At 50.6% G+C, this 19,448-nt stretch overlaps 1 protein-coding gene across 2 annotated transcripts in view; it reads left to right on the forward strand.

Annotated features, from left to right (window-relative positions):
• Window positions 1-19,448, forward strand: part of COLQ (collagen like tail subunit of asymmetric acetylcholinesterase) — a 66,493-nt gene that overhangs the window by 39,136 nt on the left and 7,909 nt on the right. For both annotated transcript variants that reach the window (XM_067737417.1, XM_067737418.1), the window contains exons 4-12: window positions 741-785; window positions 1,114-1,140; window positions 2,905-2,976; window positions 4,758-4,820; window positions 5,324-5,350; window positions 6,011-6,055; window positions 7,262-7,297; window positions 9,915-9,995; window positions 14,821-14,926. In XM_067737417.1, the coding sequence (XP_067593518.1) occupies window positions 741-785; window positions 1,114-1,140; window positions 2,905-2,976; window positions 4,758-4,820; window positions 5,324-5,350; window positions 6,011-6,055; window positions 7,262-7,297; window positions 9,915-9,995; window positions 14,821-14,926 (502 nt within the window). The remainder of the gene's footprint in view (window positions 1-740; window positions 786-1,113; window positions 1,141-2,904; window positions 2,977-4,757; window positions 4,821-5,323; window positions 5,351-6,010; window positions 6,056-7,261; window positions 7,298-9,914; window positions 9,996-14,820; window positions 14,927-19,448) is intronic.

The following is a 19,448-nucleotide window of genomic DNA, read 5'->3' on the forward strand; positions in this document are numbered from 1 at the left end:
GGCCTGGGGGTTTTGGTGGATTCCTCTCTGCTGTCCTGGGGAGCTTGGAAGACAGTTGGCCAACTGAGCATTTCATAGGCGCGTACGCTGAAGGCAGCTGCGTCCTGCCATAGGGGGTGTCAAGCTTTAGTGCGACGGGCCCCGGAGTCCCTGAGCTGGACTCAGCCCCACTCCCGTGGCCGGGCCGTGGGACAAAAACGCACTCTTCACATCTTAAAACAGAAGACTTTTGCTGTACCTGGTACCCATAGATCCACCATGGGAATTTCTGTGTCAGCTGCTCCTGCGAGCAAAGCCTAACTTCCGTCTTGTCTGGGCCCCAGGGAAACTTGGTAAGAGCAGCCGAAAAGACGTGAGAGGTGGTGCAGCATCTCGTTGTCAGCAAATAGCATATCTTCACGTCTCTTTAGCTGCTCTCACCAAGCACTCAGGATGTTTCAGGCAACCCAAGAATTCCAGGGAGAAAATGAAAATCACAGAGAGTAGGTGTGTGACCATTCATTACAATGGTGCTGCTGGAAACAGCCTAGAGAAAGCAAGAAGAGGGGGCCTAGGGAGGAGGGGCTTAGGCTGGAGAGTGTGGAGTGTCCTTCCTGCCGTGTCTGGAGCCCTGAATCTGCAGAGAGAAGGAGGCTGCTGAGGAGCTAGGGCCCAAGGAGCGCCTCCCGGCCTTGGCTTCCTCCCACCGGCCTGCCTTGGGCTCATGCATGCTTTCTTCACTTCTTATCTTGATCGTGTAGGGCCCGCCTGGGCTTCCCGGCAAGACAGGACCAAAGGGAGAAAAGGTACGAACCACCTGTGTCTTCACCCCACCTCTCCTTGGTAGTTCCAGCCTGTTTTCTGGGGGCGCCACTGAGGGTTTGCAAGTTCAGATTTCAAAGCACGTGCTAATCCTGCCTTAGTGCGTGAGGATGGGCTCCGGGGTGACTGGGCTGCTGAAGGTGTGGGACCCCGCCGGTGCATCTGGGGGGGCCCCCTGACGTGGCGGGGGTGCTGTGAACCGCCAGGTGACCAAGCCGCATGGGCATGCCCGCTCATCAGCCCTGCTAAGCCCTTGATTCCAGAACTTTTCCTCCAAAGCAGCCTCTGCTTACCTGTCTTCTCCATCCACAGGGGGAGCTTGGCCGACCGGGAAGGAAGGTATGGTCCATGCTGTTCTGTCAGCATTACGCGGGCAGCTGTGCTCGGTGTGCATGAGTGTGCGCACTCCTAGGGGTGGGGACCAGCTGCCCACCTCCGCGGCCCTGATACCCAGATGGCTGATGACAGCACTGCCATCCGATGAGGACAGTAGTGACTGGCATTCGGACTTCTGCCAGAGGCTGCCAAGCCTGGCCAGATTTCCCCCAGCCTCACGCCACCTCATCCTGCCATCCATCAGAGAAACCCTCCAAGGCCTCAGCCAGTGGCACCAAATGACTCTCACTGTCAATTTGATTAAAGTGGAGTAAAGTGTCAGACAGAAACAAATGGCTTTGCTTTACGGCCCAGCTGAAATAAATGGCAGTTACTTCAGGTCACAGGGACTCAGTAAACCAAACACATGTTATTAAGGTTCTCATTAGTGTCAGGAAGGAGTCAACCCCCTGCCGCTTGCTGTAGTCAATGGATGCTGGCACTGAAATTGTAGGTCTTGGTGATATAGAAGAAGGTTCAAAACTTTGGCCAAGAAAGATGCCTCTGGTTCTAAATATAAATTACTATTTTCCCCGTTAAATGTTTTATTCAAATACTTTCACTATCAATAAGAGCCTCAAACAGACCTTTGTAAGGCAAAGTTCCAACCCTTTAAGGCACAGCTGACCACTCCAGTCAAGGCCCAGCGGTCGACTGAAGTGCTGGGCTGGGAGGATTCTGCCATCGTCTCCATGCTCAGGACTAACAAGGGCCGTGATTGATTAGTGATGTCTGCCATGGATGAGGAAGGCAGGAGCAGGAACTAGTACACATGCCAGTGCCTGTGATGTCTGGGTAGGGGCTGAGCCTTCCACATCTCCAGCTTGGCTAACTGAAATTAGCCAGTGGGTGCAGAGGTCAACATAGACCCCAAGTCGCTGCGCCCATGCTCTCTTGCAGGGCTTACTCTTCCATAGCTCCTTGGCTTATGTTGGATTCCCTAGACACAGAGATAGAGATGGTCCATGCCATGTGCAAGTGAATTAATGATTAAGGGAGCTCTTTCCAGAGGAGCCTGAGGGGAGGGGAGACCCAGATGGGGCAGGGAAAGAAACCCAGCGTGGGGTGGTATCAGATGACATCCAACTTCAGTCTGATCCCTAGGGGAGCTCTGGAGTGTGAATGGCACCAGAGAATTTGTCCTGCCTTACCTTGATGTAAGGGGGCTGGGCTGTTGGCTGCAGGAAGGGGAGGTACATCAATTGCTGGGCAGCTCCAATTGCCCCCGGCAAACCCACACTTGCAGGTTGTAAGAAGGAAAGTGTTGGTACAGCAAGGAAGGTAGCCCCTGGGAAATGGGCATGCTGAGCAGCGGGGAAAGACCTTGAGGGAGTACCCCCAGCATCTGCTGCTGTTCTCCAAACATAATCCTCTCCCCTCCTACACTGCCTCCTTGGGGAGAACCTATGGGAATGCAGGGGACATTTGGGTGGATGGGTAGAGATGATAACGATCGAAGAACCAAGAAGTTTAGAATCCCTTCCCTACCACCTTCCATTTCTTGAATAGAAAAGTCTTGTGTGTCGACATAATGTGACACCAAGGGCTTTAACTCATACCCGAGTGGCCCAACTTTCTAGGCCATCAGTCTTTGGAGGGTGGGGATGAGGGTCCTGGGGCCATGCTTGGAGGCCCCATACTCCCCTCTAGGCCACAGAGACAAATGTGTGTTTTTAGAGGGAGGGAAACAAACCCAGTTGTCCTGACTTTTGTTCTCTGTCTTTGAAGGGCAGACCCGGCCCCCCAGGTGTTCCTGGCATGCCTGGGCCTGTTGGCTGGCCCGGCCCTGAAGGCCCCAGGGTAAGTGTGGCAGCTCTCAGGGCTCCAGTGGCATCAGAACTGGAGGGGAGAAGATGGCGGCTCCCCAGGCCCCTGGCACATTGTCGGTGAAACTCACTTCCTCCAGATGGGAAGGAAGGAGAGAGCCTGAGGACTGACCCGAGGTCCCTAAACACTTCCTCCTTTGCTTGGACGGCAAGAACTTGGTCAGTCCCACAGCTCAGCTTCTGTGAGAGGAGAAACGAGGGGCGCCACCTCTTTCCCAGGGGCCCTGTCCTCCTTTGTCCTGAGAGTTAGTGTGCAATTCTTTGGTTCCCTGAGATGACGCAAGAGGGGCTTGTGCCTGGGAAGCTGTTGGCCTGTCATGCAGGGGGTGGAGGGTGAGGGCATGGGAGTTGGGGGCTGGAACAACGGAAATCCTATATTCACAGAGGGATTGCCAAATGCTGGTGAAATCCCCGTCCTCAGACAGGTTAGGAAAAGCTAATACATCCACACCCATGTCTTTTTACACACTTTGGTCATAGACTATTGGGTGCAGAGGCCACGACTCCGAACTTTGACCTGCAGAAGTCAGGGGTGAGCAGGTGAATGTCACTGTCTGCTCTGACTCACTTATTGGCTGTATTTATTCTGAGAATAGAAAATTGTTCCCAGTCCTCTTAGGAAAAGTCCCAAGGATATTTCTTTAAAAATCCACTGTACAGAGCTGAGCCGTCCAATATGGCAGCCACTAGCCACATGTGGCTACTGAACCCTTGAAACATGCCTAGTGCCACTGAGGAACTGAATATTTAATTTTAATGAATTTAAGTTTGCATTTAAAAACCTGTACTCAATTCAGTTAGTTGAAAATATATAAGTATTTTGGAGTAAATTGAGTATGTGAATCTGCTTTTTTAACTATAAATTTTTTGAAATCTAAATACAGATCAAGTATTTTAGATGAAAATTTAGCACCTGAATTGAGATGTGATTTAAATGTAAAATACACAACAGATTTCAAATATTTATTATGAAGAATGGATTGTAAACCTCTCATGAGTAATTTTTACATTGATGGCATGTTTAAAATGATAATTAGATTAAATTAATTAGAGTAAATAAAATATGTTGTTAAAGTTAATTCCATCTGTTTAGCTTTACTTTTAATGTGACTTCTAAAAGAAGTTTAATATTAAGCATGTTGTTCACCTTATATTTCTACCGTTTAGCGCTGGTTAAAGTATTTTAGCACAAAGGGCACTGAAAGTTCCAACTGTAAACCATTCTGAGGGGTAACAGATCCCACCTATGAATCCTAGTCCCCTGCCTCCGTAGTATACACCCAGAGGCTGATGTTCACTCTGCTTGGCTGCAAACGTAGGGTAAGAGTATATGGAAACATCAGAAAGGCCCTCACTATGCAAAGAGTAGAGCAGATGTAGTTTTTTGGGGGTGCGGATACCTTGTCCTTTGAGGCCCCAGTGCCTGCATGCTCTCTCCCCCTCCCTTTCCCAGCCTTCTCTGGGAGAAGATCAAACATCAGTCAATTTACAACATGTTAGTGAGCATTTAGTTTGAAGATCTGCTCTACCTTGGACAATTTCATTCTATGTTTCATGTCAAATACCAGAATGAAGTGTGGAGTCTGTAGTCTTGGGCCCCTGGGAGCCAGCAAGGGAGGATTTGGGGTCCTCAGATTCACAGGCCAGCCCCAGTGTCCCCAGTTCTATCCTGATCTTGCCCACGCCTTTCCTGGTTCAGTTTCTCTAGGAAATGTCACTGTATGTCTTTTTTCCCCCTTCTTCTGATTCCCACAGGGTGAAAAAGGTGACCTGGGGATGATGGGCTTGCCAGGGTCAAGAGGACCAATGGGCTCCAAGGTCAGTGTGTTGGTCCAGATAGATTTTTCCAGGTCTTCTTACTAAGGTTCTGGAGCAGCTGATGTCTATAAAGTGGGGACTGTGTGGCTGCCGTCCTGGGCTGGGGATTGTCACAGATATTGGAGAGCCCCTTGCCAGAGTGTGCTTATCTTTACCAGCCCTTTGGGGGACATCGTGTCCTGGGACACAGGGGCAGAGGGATGCCATTCCTGCCATTATCTTGGGCAGCAAGGGTCAAGCCCCTGGACAACAAAGCAGATGGAAACCTTTGTTCAGACCTTTGGGAGACTAAGAAAAGCAGTGTTCTTTTTAGCCCTGGTTTAAACACAACCCTCAGGGACATCTTTGTATTTACTGCTGCAACTCCCCCACGCCCCCCAAAAAACGTGCAGCCCAATGTGGAGACACATCTCACCACCACATACAGGGATGGCTTCCACTCTTGCACCAAACCCAAAGGTCCTACAGGGCTGATTGTCAATTCACCTTGTGCTTTCTTTTAGGGCTACCCTGGATCCAGAGGGGAAAAGGTTGGTGCTTGTCTCTGATGGCTCCCCAGAGCCTGGTCTGGGCTGTTGGGTCTGGGGTCAGTGATGAGCAGAGGATGGGCCCAGGGGTCTCTTTAGTCAGCGACTGCAGCCACCACTCCTAGATATTACCCTGTCCTTTGTCAGGGGGCTGCGAGACAGGAGTGAGGGGCCTCCTAGCCAGGGCAAGTGGGTTAGGGAGGAGCTCCCGGAGGAGGTGGAAGCCCCTCAGGCGGGGCAGTGAGAGCTGAAAGTTGTGCCAGGTGCAGCGTGAACACAGCTGACATGGGGTGCTGCACAAAAATGGCAGATGTGTTCTTAGAACAAGCTTCTACCACACAACCTTCTTGTCTGTCAAAAACGGAGCAAAATCCAAAAACCCAGCCAGACCCTGGGGACAAATTTCCTAGAGGATAAGAGAAAATCTGGGACCCGGAATTTTCTGTGGGTTGCCCTTTATTAGTGTAGAGGTCTTTGAGGTCAAAATAGAAGTTTATCTCACAAAGCATGCCTTCCCTGGGCCAGTCTCCTAACCTCTGAGCCTGTTTCTTTGCCTGGGAAGTGAGGGTGCTGACCTATGGAGCTTTCAGTTTGAAATGCTCCAGGTCCCCCTCCCCCCCAATGGAGTTAACTCATTGACTCTCTCCTGTGGTTTCCTCCTAGGGATCCAGAGGTGAAAGGGGTGACTTGGGTCCCAAAGGAGAAAAGGTAATGGGCATTGCATAAAAATGATAAACTTCAACAGAAGTGGCAGCCCCTGCCCACCCCCACCTTGCAGGCTGACTGGCTGAATGAATGAATGAATGGCTGACTGACTGACTGACTGACTGTCAGAATGACTAACCAACTGACTCTCTGACTGACTAACTGGCTGGCTGACTGGCTGACTGGCTGTTTGTCTGACTGACTGACTGACTGATTGACCAACTGACTGAGTGGCTAACTGACTGACATTGACTGACTGACCGACTGGCTGACTGTCTATCTGTCTGTCTGTCCGACTCACTGGCTAGCTGACTGGCTGACTGACCAACTGGCTGATGGCTGGCTGGCTGGCTGGCTGGCTGGCTGACTGGCTGGCTGACTGACTGGTTGTCTGTCTGACTGACTGGCTATCTGACTGACTGACTGACTGACCAACTGTCTGAATGTCTGACTGTCTGACTGACTGACTGGCTGGCTGGCTGGCTGACTGACCGACTGTCTGACTGACTGACTGGCTGACTGGCTGGCTGACTGACTGGCTGACTGACTGACTGACTGACTGACTGGCTGGCTGACTGACTGACTGGCTGGCTGACTGACTGACTGTCTGACTGTCTGACTGGCTGGCTGGCTGGCTGACTGATTGACTGTCTGACTGGCTGACTGACTGACTGGCTGACTGGCTGGCTGACTGACTGGCTGACTGGCTGGCTGGCTGGCTGACTGACTGACTGTCTGACTGTCTGACTGGCTGGCTGGCTGGCTGACTGACTGACTGGCTGACTGACCAACTGGCCGACTGGCTGGCTGACTGACTGGCTGACTGACCGACTGGCTGACTGACCGACTGGCTGACTGACTGACTGACTGACTGGCTGACTGGATGGCTGGCTGGCTGACTGACTGGCTGGCTGGCTGACTGACTGACTGGCTGACTGTCTGACTGACTGACTGGCTGACTGGCTGACTGTCTGACTGACTGACTGGCTGGCTGGCTGGCTGACTGACTGACTGGCTGACTGACCAACTGGCTGACTGGCTGACCGACTGGCTGACTGGCTGACTGACTGACTGACTGACTGACTGACTGGCTAACCGGCTGGCTGGCTGACTGACAGGACTTTATCTTGAAGAGCTGACCAAACCCTTCCTCAGCCCTTTCAAGCATTATTTCAGAGGCAGTCACTGTGTTTGTTGTTCTCTTCACAGGGTTTCCCAGGACTTCCTGGAATGTTGGGGCAGAAAGTAAGTAACTAGAAGTAGTAAAAATAGGTCTCAGTAACAAATTAGACCTTCCAAGCACAGCAAAAAGAGGTCTGCCTCTCCATTCATCAGGCATGAAAAGCGGGTTTCACTGTGGAAGTTTCTGGTTTGAAAGGGGAGCAAGTTGTTGAATGCATCAGTGGGACCTCCCTCCAGCTCAGTGGGAGGAAGGGATTCCCCATCTGAGGGCAGAGAGGCGTTCCCTGCATCTTCTGTCTGTCAGAGGGCTATGGGACCGTTCAAAATCAGAAAGCTTTGTGCCCGCGCACTCAGACTGGAGCAGCAGTGCTCAAGGGCCCTGGCGTGGGTTTGAGACCACTGCTGCCTGCACCCAGCTCAGCGCTCCTTCAAGGGGGCACATGCACTGCTGGAGGCCCACAGAGTTATTTTAGTGGGTGACAGCTAAAACATTTTTTATTTGATAGGTAAATTTATTATCTATTTAAGTATTTAGTGGGATTTGCTTGGGACAAGGCTTAATAAAAAAGGAGTTAGTTTGGTTGACTTAAAGAAAAAATATTCAGTGAATAACAATAGAATGGTGTGCAGATGTGATAAAAACTGTGAAAGTGGCAACTAGTGACAGACATTTTTTTAACTTTTACTTAAGGTTAAGGAAGAGGTATGGGGGGGCGAGGGGAGTGTCAGAGAAAGGGTGCTTGAATGATCACTTAGGACAACCACCATCACAATGGTGGTTCCTCATGCTGTAAGGCACTGACATTGGAAATTTATTTTTGCCTAAGCCTCAGAGCACGATATTCTTCAAACAGGCAAATGGGATGCTTTCTTAGAACTCTAAATTGTTTTCAAGTTCGCCTTAAAATTTTATTTTCCAAACCTGAATGAACAGTTTTTATCTGACTTTCTCTTGTCAGTAGATCATATTTAAATAATTTCAATCATCCGACATGATTATAATTTATCACTGCCTAAAGCTGTCAAAACCTCTATCTCTGCTACCTACATAGAGTGTTGGGTTAAAAATAAATAGATTCATTATATAAGCAAGTGAAAGGAAACATTAAGAGAGACAAATAATTTTATTTTAAAACACTTAGTCTAGGTTTTCATTCAGTGCAACAGTGGACATACATTCCTGTAAAATTAAGATGACAGCTTCTCTGGTCTCTGCACCATTTACTAGACTTGCCATACAGAGTTCTCTCTCCCTCTCAGGGCAGCCTGTTTAAGACAGAGCTGTTGTGATGACCATAATTAGGTCTTTGGAGAGAAATTAGATCAAGACATTACTGGCTGCTTCCAGCTGGTGAAGAGAAGGACCACACTTTCTTCAGATGATCTTTTCCAAAAAATTATGCTGTTTATGCTGCTGTTTTCTCCCAGCCGAACAAGATACCTCTCAGCCCCCTGTAAACAGCCAAGGAAAATTATGCAAACATCTCCATGGCCACAGAGAATCCACCCTATCCTAGCAGGCCGAAGGACGTGATGGACGGGAAAGAAATCGTAGGTTTAGGGACAATTCTCGGTGAGGCGAAATGTTGGTAGCTTGACAAATTCATTATACTGGCTGAGCCAACAGGTAATTTCAGGTCCTTACTGTGTATTGGTGTTCCCTGGAATTTTCCATTGTGTTGTACCTCCTCTGGCCTCCCTGGGAGAAGTCATCCGGGCGTTTATCCTCGTCTGAGTGGCCCGGTCAGCTCTTCACGGGCACCAGCTGTGGCCTAACAGAAACTCTCATGGCTGCTGTTGCTAAGCTTAGCTGGTGTGGTGCCTTCTGGGCTATGGAGGGGTTACTGGGGGTAGGAAGGATGCCCTGTGGGGTGGGTTCATGAGCCGAAGAAGCCACCAGTGGGCCTGGAATCCTGGAAGAGCACAGGGAAGGAGGGATGAACCAAAATGGAGAGACAGGTTTTACAAAAGGCTGGCCTTAAACTCTGGAACTCTGCAGTTGGTACATGTGGTTCCGATGGTTCCAAAGAGAGATTTTCAATTAGGACTGTTGCTTACGCTGCTTTCCGTGCCTTTTACAATAACTAGATTGAGTATGTGAACATGTGTCTGGAACATCTCTCCCACTAAGAGTTTTTATCTGAATCAAATGGGAGTGAGGTGGAACTCAAACCAGCTTTTTACTGAAGAGTGGGGAATTATATAACATGAGCAGAAACATCCCAAAGATGATAGTCGTCAAAACTGTGTCCAATCATTCAAAAACCCATAGATCTGAATTTGTGCTAAAAACAAAGCAAAGCACAGCATACAATTTCAACTAAGAGAGAAGGCATTTCCCCCATCGGTGTCCCAGGCACAGGGGACTGAAATGCAGGCGCCTCCCACCCTAGCCTCTCTGGATGGGGATTTAGGGACCAAAATGTGTGCTGCCCGGCAGCTGTCTCTCTCAGATAGTGACCTCCCCACCCACGGTAACATTCTCCTTCCTGTCCTCTTCCTTGAAAAACGTCTCTCCCTTCACACGACCTCATCGCTCTCCCAACCTCCCAGAGCAGCCCGCCTGGAAAAGACTGGGAGTGAGCAAGGAGAGGCCCCGTGGCCGGAGATTGGATCGACCTGGAGCTGAGATTGCTCCTTGTTTCCTCGTTCCTCTCTTGCTTCTCTTTCTTCTTTCCAGGGTGAAATGGGACCAAAGGGCGAGCCCGGGATAGCAGGCCACCGGGGGCCCACAGGAAGACCAGGAAAACGAGGCAAGCAGGTATGGATCCCAGGGCTCACCGGACCTCCTGAGCTGGGGTGCGGGTGTAGGGAGGTGGGCAGGGCGGGGCGGACAGGTCAGGGACGTTGCGGGCACACAGTCTCCAGCATCCTCTGGGCTGGGGGGCAGTAGCAGCACCCCTTCCGGGGCGCCTGGGCTCTCCACCGAGGCGGGAGTGCGAGGCGGATGGGGTAGGACGTCCGTCCAGCTGTGTCAAGGCTAGAGGCAGGAGTGGGTCTTCGGTTCATAAGAACAGGTCTGTCTTATCCAAGGCAACTGGGAGTGGAAATCAGGTCTGCTCGTTCGCCCAGAAAAATCTGCTTTTTGCCTCAGTGCCCCAGATGCAGATGGAGTTCTGGAATCAGCCCAGATATTTCCCTGCTGTTCAAGGATCTGCTGGGTCTCAACAATAGGGTGCTTTCTCCTCACTCAAGATCCCCATTTGTAAATGACCCCTTTATTGGTACTATTCAGGGTTTAGGGAAAGTTTTCATTCTGAATTCCCCTGGTCAGCAGGCTCTTGTGTCAAACCATGTGATGTGAGCTGTCCCCAGGGCCTCAGAGAACCTCTCCCTTTTGCTCGAATGAGACGTGTGTGACCCCTACTCTTTTGTTTGCCAGTCTGTTGGCTTTTTACCTCCTTTCCCATTATACATGTAATATATGATCATCACAGAAAACAGAAAATTCAGAAAACTAGTAAGGAAATCATCTAAAGACCTAACACCCAGGTACAACTATGTTACCATGTATGTACACTTCCTTCCAGTATTATTGCTTCCGTGGACTTTCTAGTCATTTGTTCCTTTTATATCTGATATATACTTATTGTATCCTAAATTTTTAACTTAAAAATCACAACACACACGTTTTAACTTGTTACTGCATTCATTAAGCACTCTTACTCTTAAACATTTTTTTAAATCTCTGCATCGATTTTGGTAAATAAGTAACCAGAGTAGATAGCTTGGACAAGAGAAGCCTAACCAAATTATAAATAATGCTGAGAAGTGAACGTGTTTGGGCACATTTCCATTCTTTCCTTAGGCTAGATCTGTGGCTTTCAGACTCTGGCTTCCATCAGAATCATCTTGGGGGCCGATTAAATACAGATTCCCTTCCCCTGGTGCACTGGTGGTGGTCCCAAGTGTGCCTCTCCTCTTCCCCAATGTCGAGACCTTACTTCCCAAAGACTCTGATACAACTGGGGCTGCGGCATGGGTTGTTGTTTTTTTTAAAGCCCCACATGAATCTAATGTGCACCGGGATTCAGAACCACGGTAACACTACAAAGCCAATTCTGGTCTTTTCGAAATGAACTTAGGAAAGACATAGACTCCAACCTGATGAATCAGCTTCCATGATGACTTTTTTTTTTTTTTGCGTTACGCGGGCCTCTCACTGTTGTGGCCTCTCCTGTTGTGGAGCACAGGCTCCGGACGCGCAGGCCCAGCAGCCATGGCTCACGGGCCCAGCCGCTCCGTGGCATGTGGGATCCTCCTGGACCGGGGCACGAACCCGTGTCCCCTGCATCGGCAGGCGGACTCTCAACCACTGTGCCACCAGGGAAGCCCCCATGATGACTTTTGAAGTCACAATGTTCCAGTTTAATTTTTAAAGATTTACAGTTGGTGGCATGGCCATGGGTGGCTTCACAATGATGCCACAGATACTAATTTCCTAAAAACTAGGCTCAGAAAAAGAAGAAAAAAGGAAAAATCTTTTCAAAAAAATCGTTTTCTCCACTACTGCTGCATTCCATCCAGAATGTGTTATGCTTGGGGTTTGAGAAGCCGGTTGGCTTCTGTCATCTAGTTCTTTCCTTGGGCAGTGTTTGTCTTGTCCTGGTTAGGGCCGAAGCCAAGGCTCTTTCTTGACCCTGTTGAGAATGATTTCGTTGGGGCAATCTTAAAAACGACACCAGAAACAGAGAAGTTAGGGAAATGAGCCCATCTTCCTCCAGAGACATTACAGACACCCGAGTGTGCTCCAGCCTGGACTGGACTCGTCAGCCTTGGGAGCGGACCATGATACTTTCTTTTGTCATGAATTAATTGCCTAGTAGAGTTTTACATACAGGGTGTTTGTTGAGCCATGATGCTAAGAGTCTCTGGAGGTTATGGAAAGTCAACCCAAATCCTGGAATCAGAAATCTGGAAGGGGATCCAGGAGTAAGAACTGCAGATCCAGAAGGACTTTAGAGACCACCGACCCAATTCCCTGCATGTAGTCACCAGAAAACCGGGGGCCAGGGAAGTGGCCTGACCACCCAGGACCCCCAGCCAAGCCAGCTTCCAAGCAGGGTTAGAACCTGGAGATCTGAGACCAGCTTCTCCACAGCAATCTTCACATCACCCTCCTGCTTCAGGCCTGGCCTCCGGGCAGACCCAGGACAGCAGCTCTTGACTTTATCACACAAATCTTCAGTCACGGAGACACAACTTCCTTGACGGGAATCACCAGACTTGGTGGCAGTAAAGGAATAAAGAATGCTTTTCGGGCTTCCCTGGTGGCGCAGTGATTGAGAGTCCGCCTGCCGATGCAGGGGACACGGGTTCGTGCCCCGGTCCGGGAAGATCCCACATGCCGCGGAGCGGCTGGGCCCGTGAGCCAGGGCCGCTGAGCCTGCGCGTCCGGAGCCTGTGCTCCGCAATGGGAGAGGCCACAACAGTGAGAGGCTCGCGTACCGCAAAAAAAAAAAAAAAAAGAACGCTTTTCCTGGAAAGCGCTGCTCAGTGAGTCCCGCTCACAGGGACGAGGCTGTTCTGAATAGATGACTGAGCAGCAGAATATCTGATTACCGCTGAGGTCAGAACAAGGAGCGTTCCCAGCTCCTTCAAGCTGTGGCACTTCCTGTGCTCAGAGCCAGCTGATGTGGCTCTTAGAAGAGCAGGCCTTCGCTGTGGCTATATTAAGACGGTGTGACTTCCTTTGCCATCTGGGACCCATCTTGGTTGCCCCACGGAATGCTAAGGCAAGGCTTAAGACTCCCTCCATGAGGGTGGAACTGGAGACAAACTCTGACCTCACGATCCCGCATTAAGTGTTTAAGAACTCCTTGGACATTGCCGAGAGAGCCCCCAGGGCCATGTTGACAAGGCAGCAGGTCACACATCACATGGTGGTGAAAGGCGTGCCCGGCCTGCCTGTTCCCCAGGCTTGGCGAAGGTTATGTTTCATTAGGTGGGCGAGGTAGCCACAGCACAAGGGTATGAAGGGGACCAGGCCAAAGCCATCAGGCATCAGTCACTGTCCTGGTCGGGCCCCGGGCACGAGTGGACAGTTAGCAAATGGCTTAGGGGAAGGATCTACAGGTGTGCCATCCTTGGTTTCTGGGGTCATGCCTAAGGGCAGCTCTGGGGGGAGATGTGTGCTCTTAACCCTCTCAGAGCAGACAGCAAAGAGGACATGCTGTGTGGAAAGACTATACCTGCAGGTGTGCCTTTCATTAAGAATCAGGACTTTTCTAACTGTGGGAAAAAGATGAAACCGAGCCAGTTGCTATGATAATCAGCTTGGCCCACAAAGCCCTTGATTCTGTGCAAACCACTTTTTCACCTTTGAGATCTCTTTTAGCCTCACAGCAAGCCTGTGCAGGTGTATATTGCCTGGCCCCATTTCACAGATGAGAAAACTGAGGCACAGAGCAACAACATGAGTTACCCAGGGTCTCATGGCCAAGATGAAAACCTAGATCTCTCGACCTAGAGCCAACAAACTACATCCGCTTTGTGTGTTCAGCTTCTCCTCCTTCCCCATTTGGTCTGGGGAAAGGAGGTGAACAAAACAGATTCTGGCCCGCAGGGAGCTTCTGTCTCCTGGAGAGACACAGAGGAAATGACCACACGAACAATGGTAGTTATGATCAGGGATAAAGGCCGTGAAGGAAAAGGGCCCATGATAGGGAGAACTGACTTGGTCAGGCAAGGTCAAGGAAGGCTTTGCCGCAACTGTATTTTAGCTGGGAGCTGAAGGATGGGAGGGAGTTAGCTAGGCAGAAGGGTGGGAAGAGGGGTTCGGGGCCGAGAGAAGAGTCTGGAGAAGGGAAAGAAAAGGAATGGTGCTGTTGAAGACCAAGAACGCCAAAAGCCTGGGCCACGCGTGGAAAGCCTGGCCGTGCAGGGCTGTGGAGGCTCCAGTAAGGAGCTGGGTCTTTATCCTGATAGCAGCAAGAGGCCACGGAGTGGGAACAGCTCTTGTGCTGAGACAGAAATTGTCCTGATGAGCAGGCAGAGCCTGATGCCAGGTGACTGGCCTAAATCCCTGCTCTTTCCTGAGCCTTTCTTTCCTCACCTGCCCAGTGAGGAGTGTGGTTTGGATTGGTTCCTATGTGTCTAGGACAGAGCAAGAAGTGATGTCTGTAGAAAACAAACTGACTGTTACCCGAGGGGAGAGGGGTGGGGGAGGGGCATATTAGGGGTATGGGATTAACAGATACACACTACTATACATAAAATAGATAAGCAGCGAGGATTTACCGTGTAGCACAGGGAGCTATACTCAATATTTTTTAATGACCTATAATGGAATATAATCTCCAAGAAAACCCCACCAAATCACTACGATGTACACCTGAAACTAACACAATATTGTAAATCAACTATACTTCATTTTTTTTAAAAAAAGTAATGTCTATAAACATGCATCCATCACTGTCTCAAATGTCACTTGCCCTGAGGTTTTTAGGAGCTTGCTGTTCCCTCTGGGACCTCTGGGACTGCATCCTCCCCCTGGTACTTGCTCCAAAGTGCAATTTAGAGATGAATGGGGGAGGAGGTTTGCCATGTCCTGCTCTTATAACGGGCTCTGCCTTTCTCTCTGTCAGGGGCAGAAGGGAGATAGTGGAGTTATGGGCCCACCAGGCAAACCTGGGCCTTCTGGTCAACCTGGCCGTCCGGGCGCCCCAGGACCCCCGGGTCCCCCGTCTGCAGGTAAGAGCTACACTGCTTCACCTGATCCACGCTGTTGCCCTCCTGGCCAGCCTCCCAGAGAGCACAGGGAGATGTCAGCAGAGGCCTGCCTTGTGTTCTGAGTTGGAAAATGCCTGAAGCATTTCAATATATTTCTAATTTATCCACAATTAGACCCAGTCAAATTTTACATGAGAGAGATAAACACTATTCTGGCTTTGTTTTGGGATTTGGGAGAACAAATAGAGGAGTGAAAAAGAAAAAAAAAAATCACATTGGTGATGTCATTTACACTTTAAGTGAAAAATAACAGGCAAGTATTGCATCAACTAACACCCTTTTCTAGAAGAACGTTTCATGGCTCCAAGCAATGCTCTTAAACCTAGAAGTAAAGATGACATTGCAAATTTTTCTGTCTTACACAGTGTTATAAAAGAGTCCTTACAGATGTGCATCGAATATAGAAAGAAACCACTATAAAGGAATAAAAGTCTACCATTGAAGAGGGTACAGGTACACTGCTACCTTGTTTTACCTTGCTTAATTTGAGGAGCTAAGCCTTTTATTTAGTTTGTCAGCTCAGAGGAAGGCCTTCATAGCACACCATCTATATAAGCACAGCAGCTCTAGGTCCAAGAATACTGTTTACTGACTGTGCAAGATTCTTTGTCCTCAGTTATATGAAAGGAATCAAAATTTTTATTCTAATTCTTTTCTTAAGAAAATGAAGGCATTTAAAAATCCCAAAGTGCACTTTTCCCCACTGTGGGGAAGTGTTTACAACCACATCATGGGAAGGTCAAGAAATGTCATTTTGTTAATCCTTAAAACCAAATGAAAACTGGCTCTGAGACTCCAACCTGCTAGGATGCCAGGGAAATTCAGTCTCAGGCATTAATGGGGTTCTCTCCACTTCTTCAACTGCCACAGAACCGTGGGGCAAAGATCCTGGGGAGTTATGGCAGATAGACATCACGGGAGGTGACCAGCCCTTGATCTGCCCCATTCACCTCTGAAATGCCTGTTGCCCAAGGCCACACGGTCAGACACGTGACCATCTTCCTCACACCAGGCTTGGCTATCAGATCATCTCCAAGCCTGAGAATCCTGCTCCCCAAGGCTCAACCTTCCCAGGAAGGCCCCACAGCTGTCCCTCCTGAGACCTTGGCTCTCCTCCAGGATTTGGGGGTCCCTGTGCTCCCACATCTGGGGTGATCCTTCCTTTTCTGTCCTCCAGCCCCTCCCTCCTCACACTCCTCATACAGCGCCGCCCCCTTAGGAGCTTTTCTCTTTTGAGAACAGAAGGCAGAAGTCTTCAAACAGTACCTGTTTCTCAGCAAAAGCAAGAAAGCACAAAGTCTTGCCACCTCCTTGAAGTCAGGAACGAGAAAATAATGGAAGAACAAACATCCATTACTGTGACGAGTTATCCTGCCACCCTTATTTCTAACTGTTAGGGGAGCTGAATTGAGATGCACCTCAGGCCCTGTGTCCATGCCCAGACCCTGTTTCCCTGCATTGAATCGATGATCTGGATGAAGGTTCTTCCAGCCAGTCCTTTCCCTCCTCCGTTCGGACGCATAACGTTCCACTTGAGCCCATGACCCTGAGCTGCCGACCCCAGAGGCTGGGAGCGTGGCCTGAAGCCCGGGTTTTGCCTTTGGAAGGGATGCTCTTGACCCTTGGGGGTATTTAGGAGCTCATAAAACTGAGGAATAGCCAGGAGGTATGCGGTTGGGGGGGTGTCCTCAGCAAACTAAGACCTTACTGGTCTCACTGTGTGTATCTGACTTGAATCCCGTTTCCCTCCTAGGGCCTGGGGTGGGGTGAGAAGGGCAGGGCCTGGAGACCCTCAGCAGCTCCCTCAGATGCCCGCTTTTTGTGTTGCCAGCCCCATCCCTGTAGCAGGGCCAACGTAATCCTATTTTCTCTCCTTGGTCCTCTGGCACCTTGTCTTTCAGCCTGGTATGCCCACCCTCTTCTCTCTCTACCACCCCGTCCTCTGCCGGATCCCAGCCTCAGTGCCCTCTGCCCTCCAGTGGACTCTGCTGTCTGTTGAGCTGGAGCATATTCCTACAGTCCCTCTGGGTCCACGTGGCCTGAAATAGTGTTCCCGTCATCCTCTGGTCCAGGAGTCCCCAACCCCCAGACCTGTTAGGAGCCAGGAGGTGAGTGGCGAGCTAGTGAAGCTTCATCTGCCGCTCGCCATCGCTCGCATTACCGCCTGGAGCATCCCCCTACCCCTACCCGCCGGGTCCGTGGAAAAATTGTCTTCCAGGAAACCGGTCCCTGGTGCCAAAAACGTTGGGGACCGCTGCTCTGGTCCACCCCACCAACTCCTCTCCTTCCTTCAAAGCACTCTCTTCAATAAGGCCTTCTTGGTCCCTAACGGGATGAGTCTCCTTCCCTTGGGCCCCAGTCCCACGTTGCATCTGCTATGGCCCCTCCACTGTTAACTGTTTTCTGAGGATGTGTTTCCTCTTTCTTCTAGATGGCAGGTCCTTGAGGTAGGGTCTTGGCCAAGTCAGCTTTGCATCCGCATGGCGCCGGGCAGGTGGGGTGCGTGGGGCTGGCCCCTGCAGGTGCTCACACACCTGGTCTACTTTGACTCTCGGGCTGTCCCACCTGGATTATTGCACGGCAGCCAAGCAGGATGCGGGCCAGCTCTTTGACTGATGTCCCCTCCCTGTGCCTTCCTTTGGGTCATTTCCCCTCTGGGGAACCTCCCAGAGTGAGGCTGCTGAAGAAAATGGGGCAAGAATTCTGCTCTTTAGAAATGGTTTTGGGGGGATGGGTAGAGAAGGAGGGGGAGGAATTTAAAAGAGACCTTCCTGTGCCCAGGACCAGCTGGGTCATCCTCAGGAGTTGGAACAGGCCTCCATAGCGATTTCTGAGACTACCTTTGAGATCCTGATAAAGTTCCACTCTCAGGAAAAAAATGTGTCCACCTACACCCAAGATTCTGCTCACTGCTTCCCAGAGCTCCAGACGCCCTGCCCCCGATCCATCTTGGGATATCTTCAGGCTCTGTGGACCCCGGGTTAAACTGCCTGGTCTGGTCCATCCTTTTCTTTATAGATGAGAACTTTGAGCCTCAGAGATCACAGAGATTCCCCAAGGTCACAGAGCCGACTGGTGGCCACTCCTGGTCCAGAATTGGCCTGTGACTCCTGGTCCCGAGACCCTCCCACGTAGCCATGCAGCTTCTGCAGGGGTAGAGTGGGATTGGGGTGACATGGAGACGACTCCATGGTTCCTCTGCCTTCTCCCAGGTTACCCCTCGGACCTGCTCCCACTGCAGTGGCCAGTGGAGATGGGAGGCTCCCTGAGCAAAGATGCAGAGCTGGGTCCTCCGGCTGCCGGGGATGGGGGAGAGGCTGCCCGCTGGACAAGCTCCGAGGGGCTGAGTTGGGGAAGTTTGGGTTGCTGTGCCCTTCAGTGCAGCCTGGCAGGAAGCAGGCAGGGGTAATGGATGCCCTTGGACAGCTGGGAGGAAGTGGCAGGGAAATGATGGCGGGGGGGAGGGGGGCAGGAAGCAGGCTCCTTGCCACATCCTGTCTTCCTATCTGGAGGCCACCTCTGCTTCTGGTGCCTGGTGCCGGGGGGCGGGATGGTTCTGGGGAGATGGAGGGGGCAGGAGCTTCTCATTACCCAAGTTAACCAAGAAAGAGGGCCTGGGGACGGGGGAGGGAACCACAGTAAAATGCCTTTAGGATGTAATTTGCAATAACCAGATTACAAATTTGGCTGAGTCCTTCCTGACCCCAGACAGGGCATAAGTGAATCACTGTGGTACCTGGGAATTGCCAGCTTCCTGCGAGCATCAGTATTCCTGGACATGTGTCTTTTGAATGGCATAGTGTTAAGTCAAACATGAACTCAAATCTCAGCCTCACCACTAATTAGCTGGATAATGGGACAAACTCCTGAGCCTCTCTGAGGCTGTGGTTCTGGAGGAGAAGTTGGCGGTCACAGAGCCTGCTGGAAGGCGGCTCCCATGCTCTCCCATCCTTGGTTAACTCCCCAAGACATTCCTGAGCTGGTGGGGTCTCTGTCCCTCCAAGCATGAGACTGGCGTTCCTCCCAGATTGTATTTGTATTTCTTGTTAAAACGAGCGACCATAACTTGGTGTAAGATGCTGGCAAGCCTCCCTTCCCGGCGGGCTGGCAGCATCCCCATCTTGGGCACATCTGTCCACCGGCTCAGGAAGGCTCAGGGTGTGGGCATTCCTGCTGGGGTCTCCTCCTCCAGTTGCAGCTGCTTCCTCGGGGTTCTGACCAGACCTCTCCCCCCGGGGTCATTTTTTTCCCCACCCTTGTGGGATCTGCAAACCATGTCCCCAATTGCTGACTGCCCTCGATACAGTAAAACAACCTGAAACCAATGACTGGCTGATCTCCAAGCTCCCCCTTATTTTCCCAGCAGGAGGGGTACTTACTTATTTCTGTTTTCAGTGCCCATCTTTTCCTCTCTTTCTTCTCTCCCTGTTGGTGGCTCTGGCTCTAGCACTTTTCTGCCAGCTGGAATGGGACCTCTAGTCTT

This window comes from Pseudorca crassidens, chromosome 5 (assembly GCF_039906515.1).
Source record: "Pseudorca crassidens isolate mPseCra1 chromosome 5, mPseCra1.hap1, whole genome shotgun sequence".
NCBI classification, from domain to species: domain Eukaryota; kingdom Metazoa; phylum Chordata; class Mammalia; order Artiodactyla; family Delphinidae; genus Pseudorca; species Pseudorca crassidens.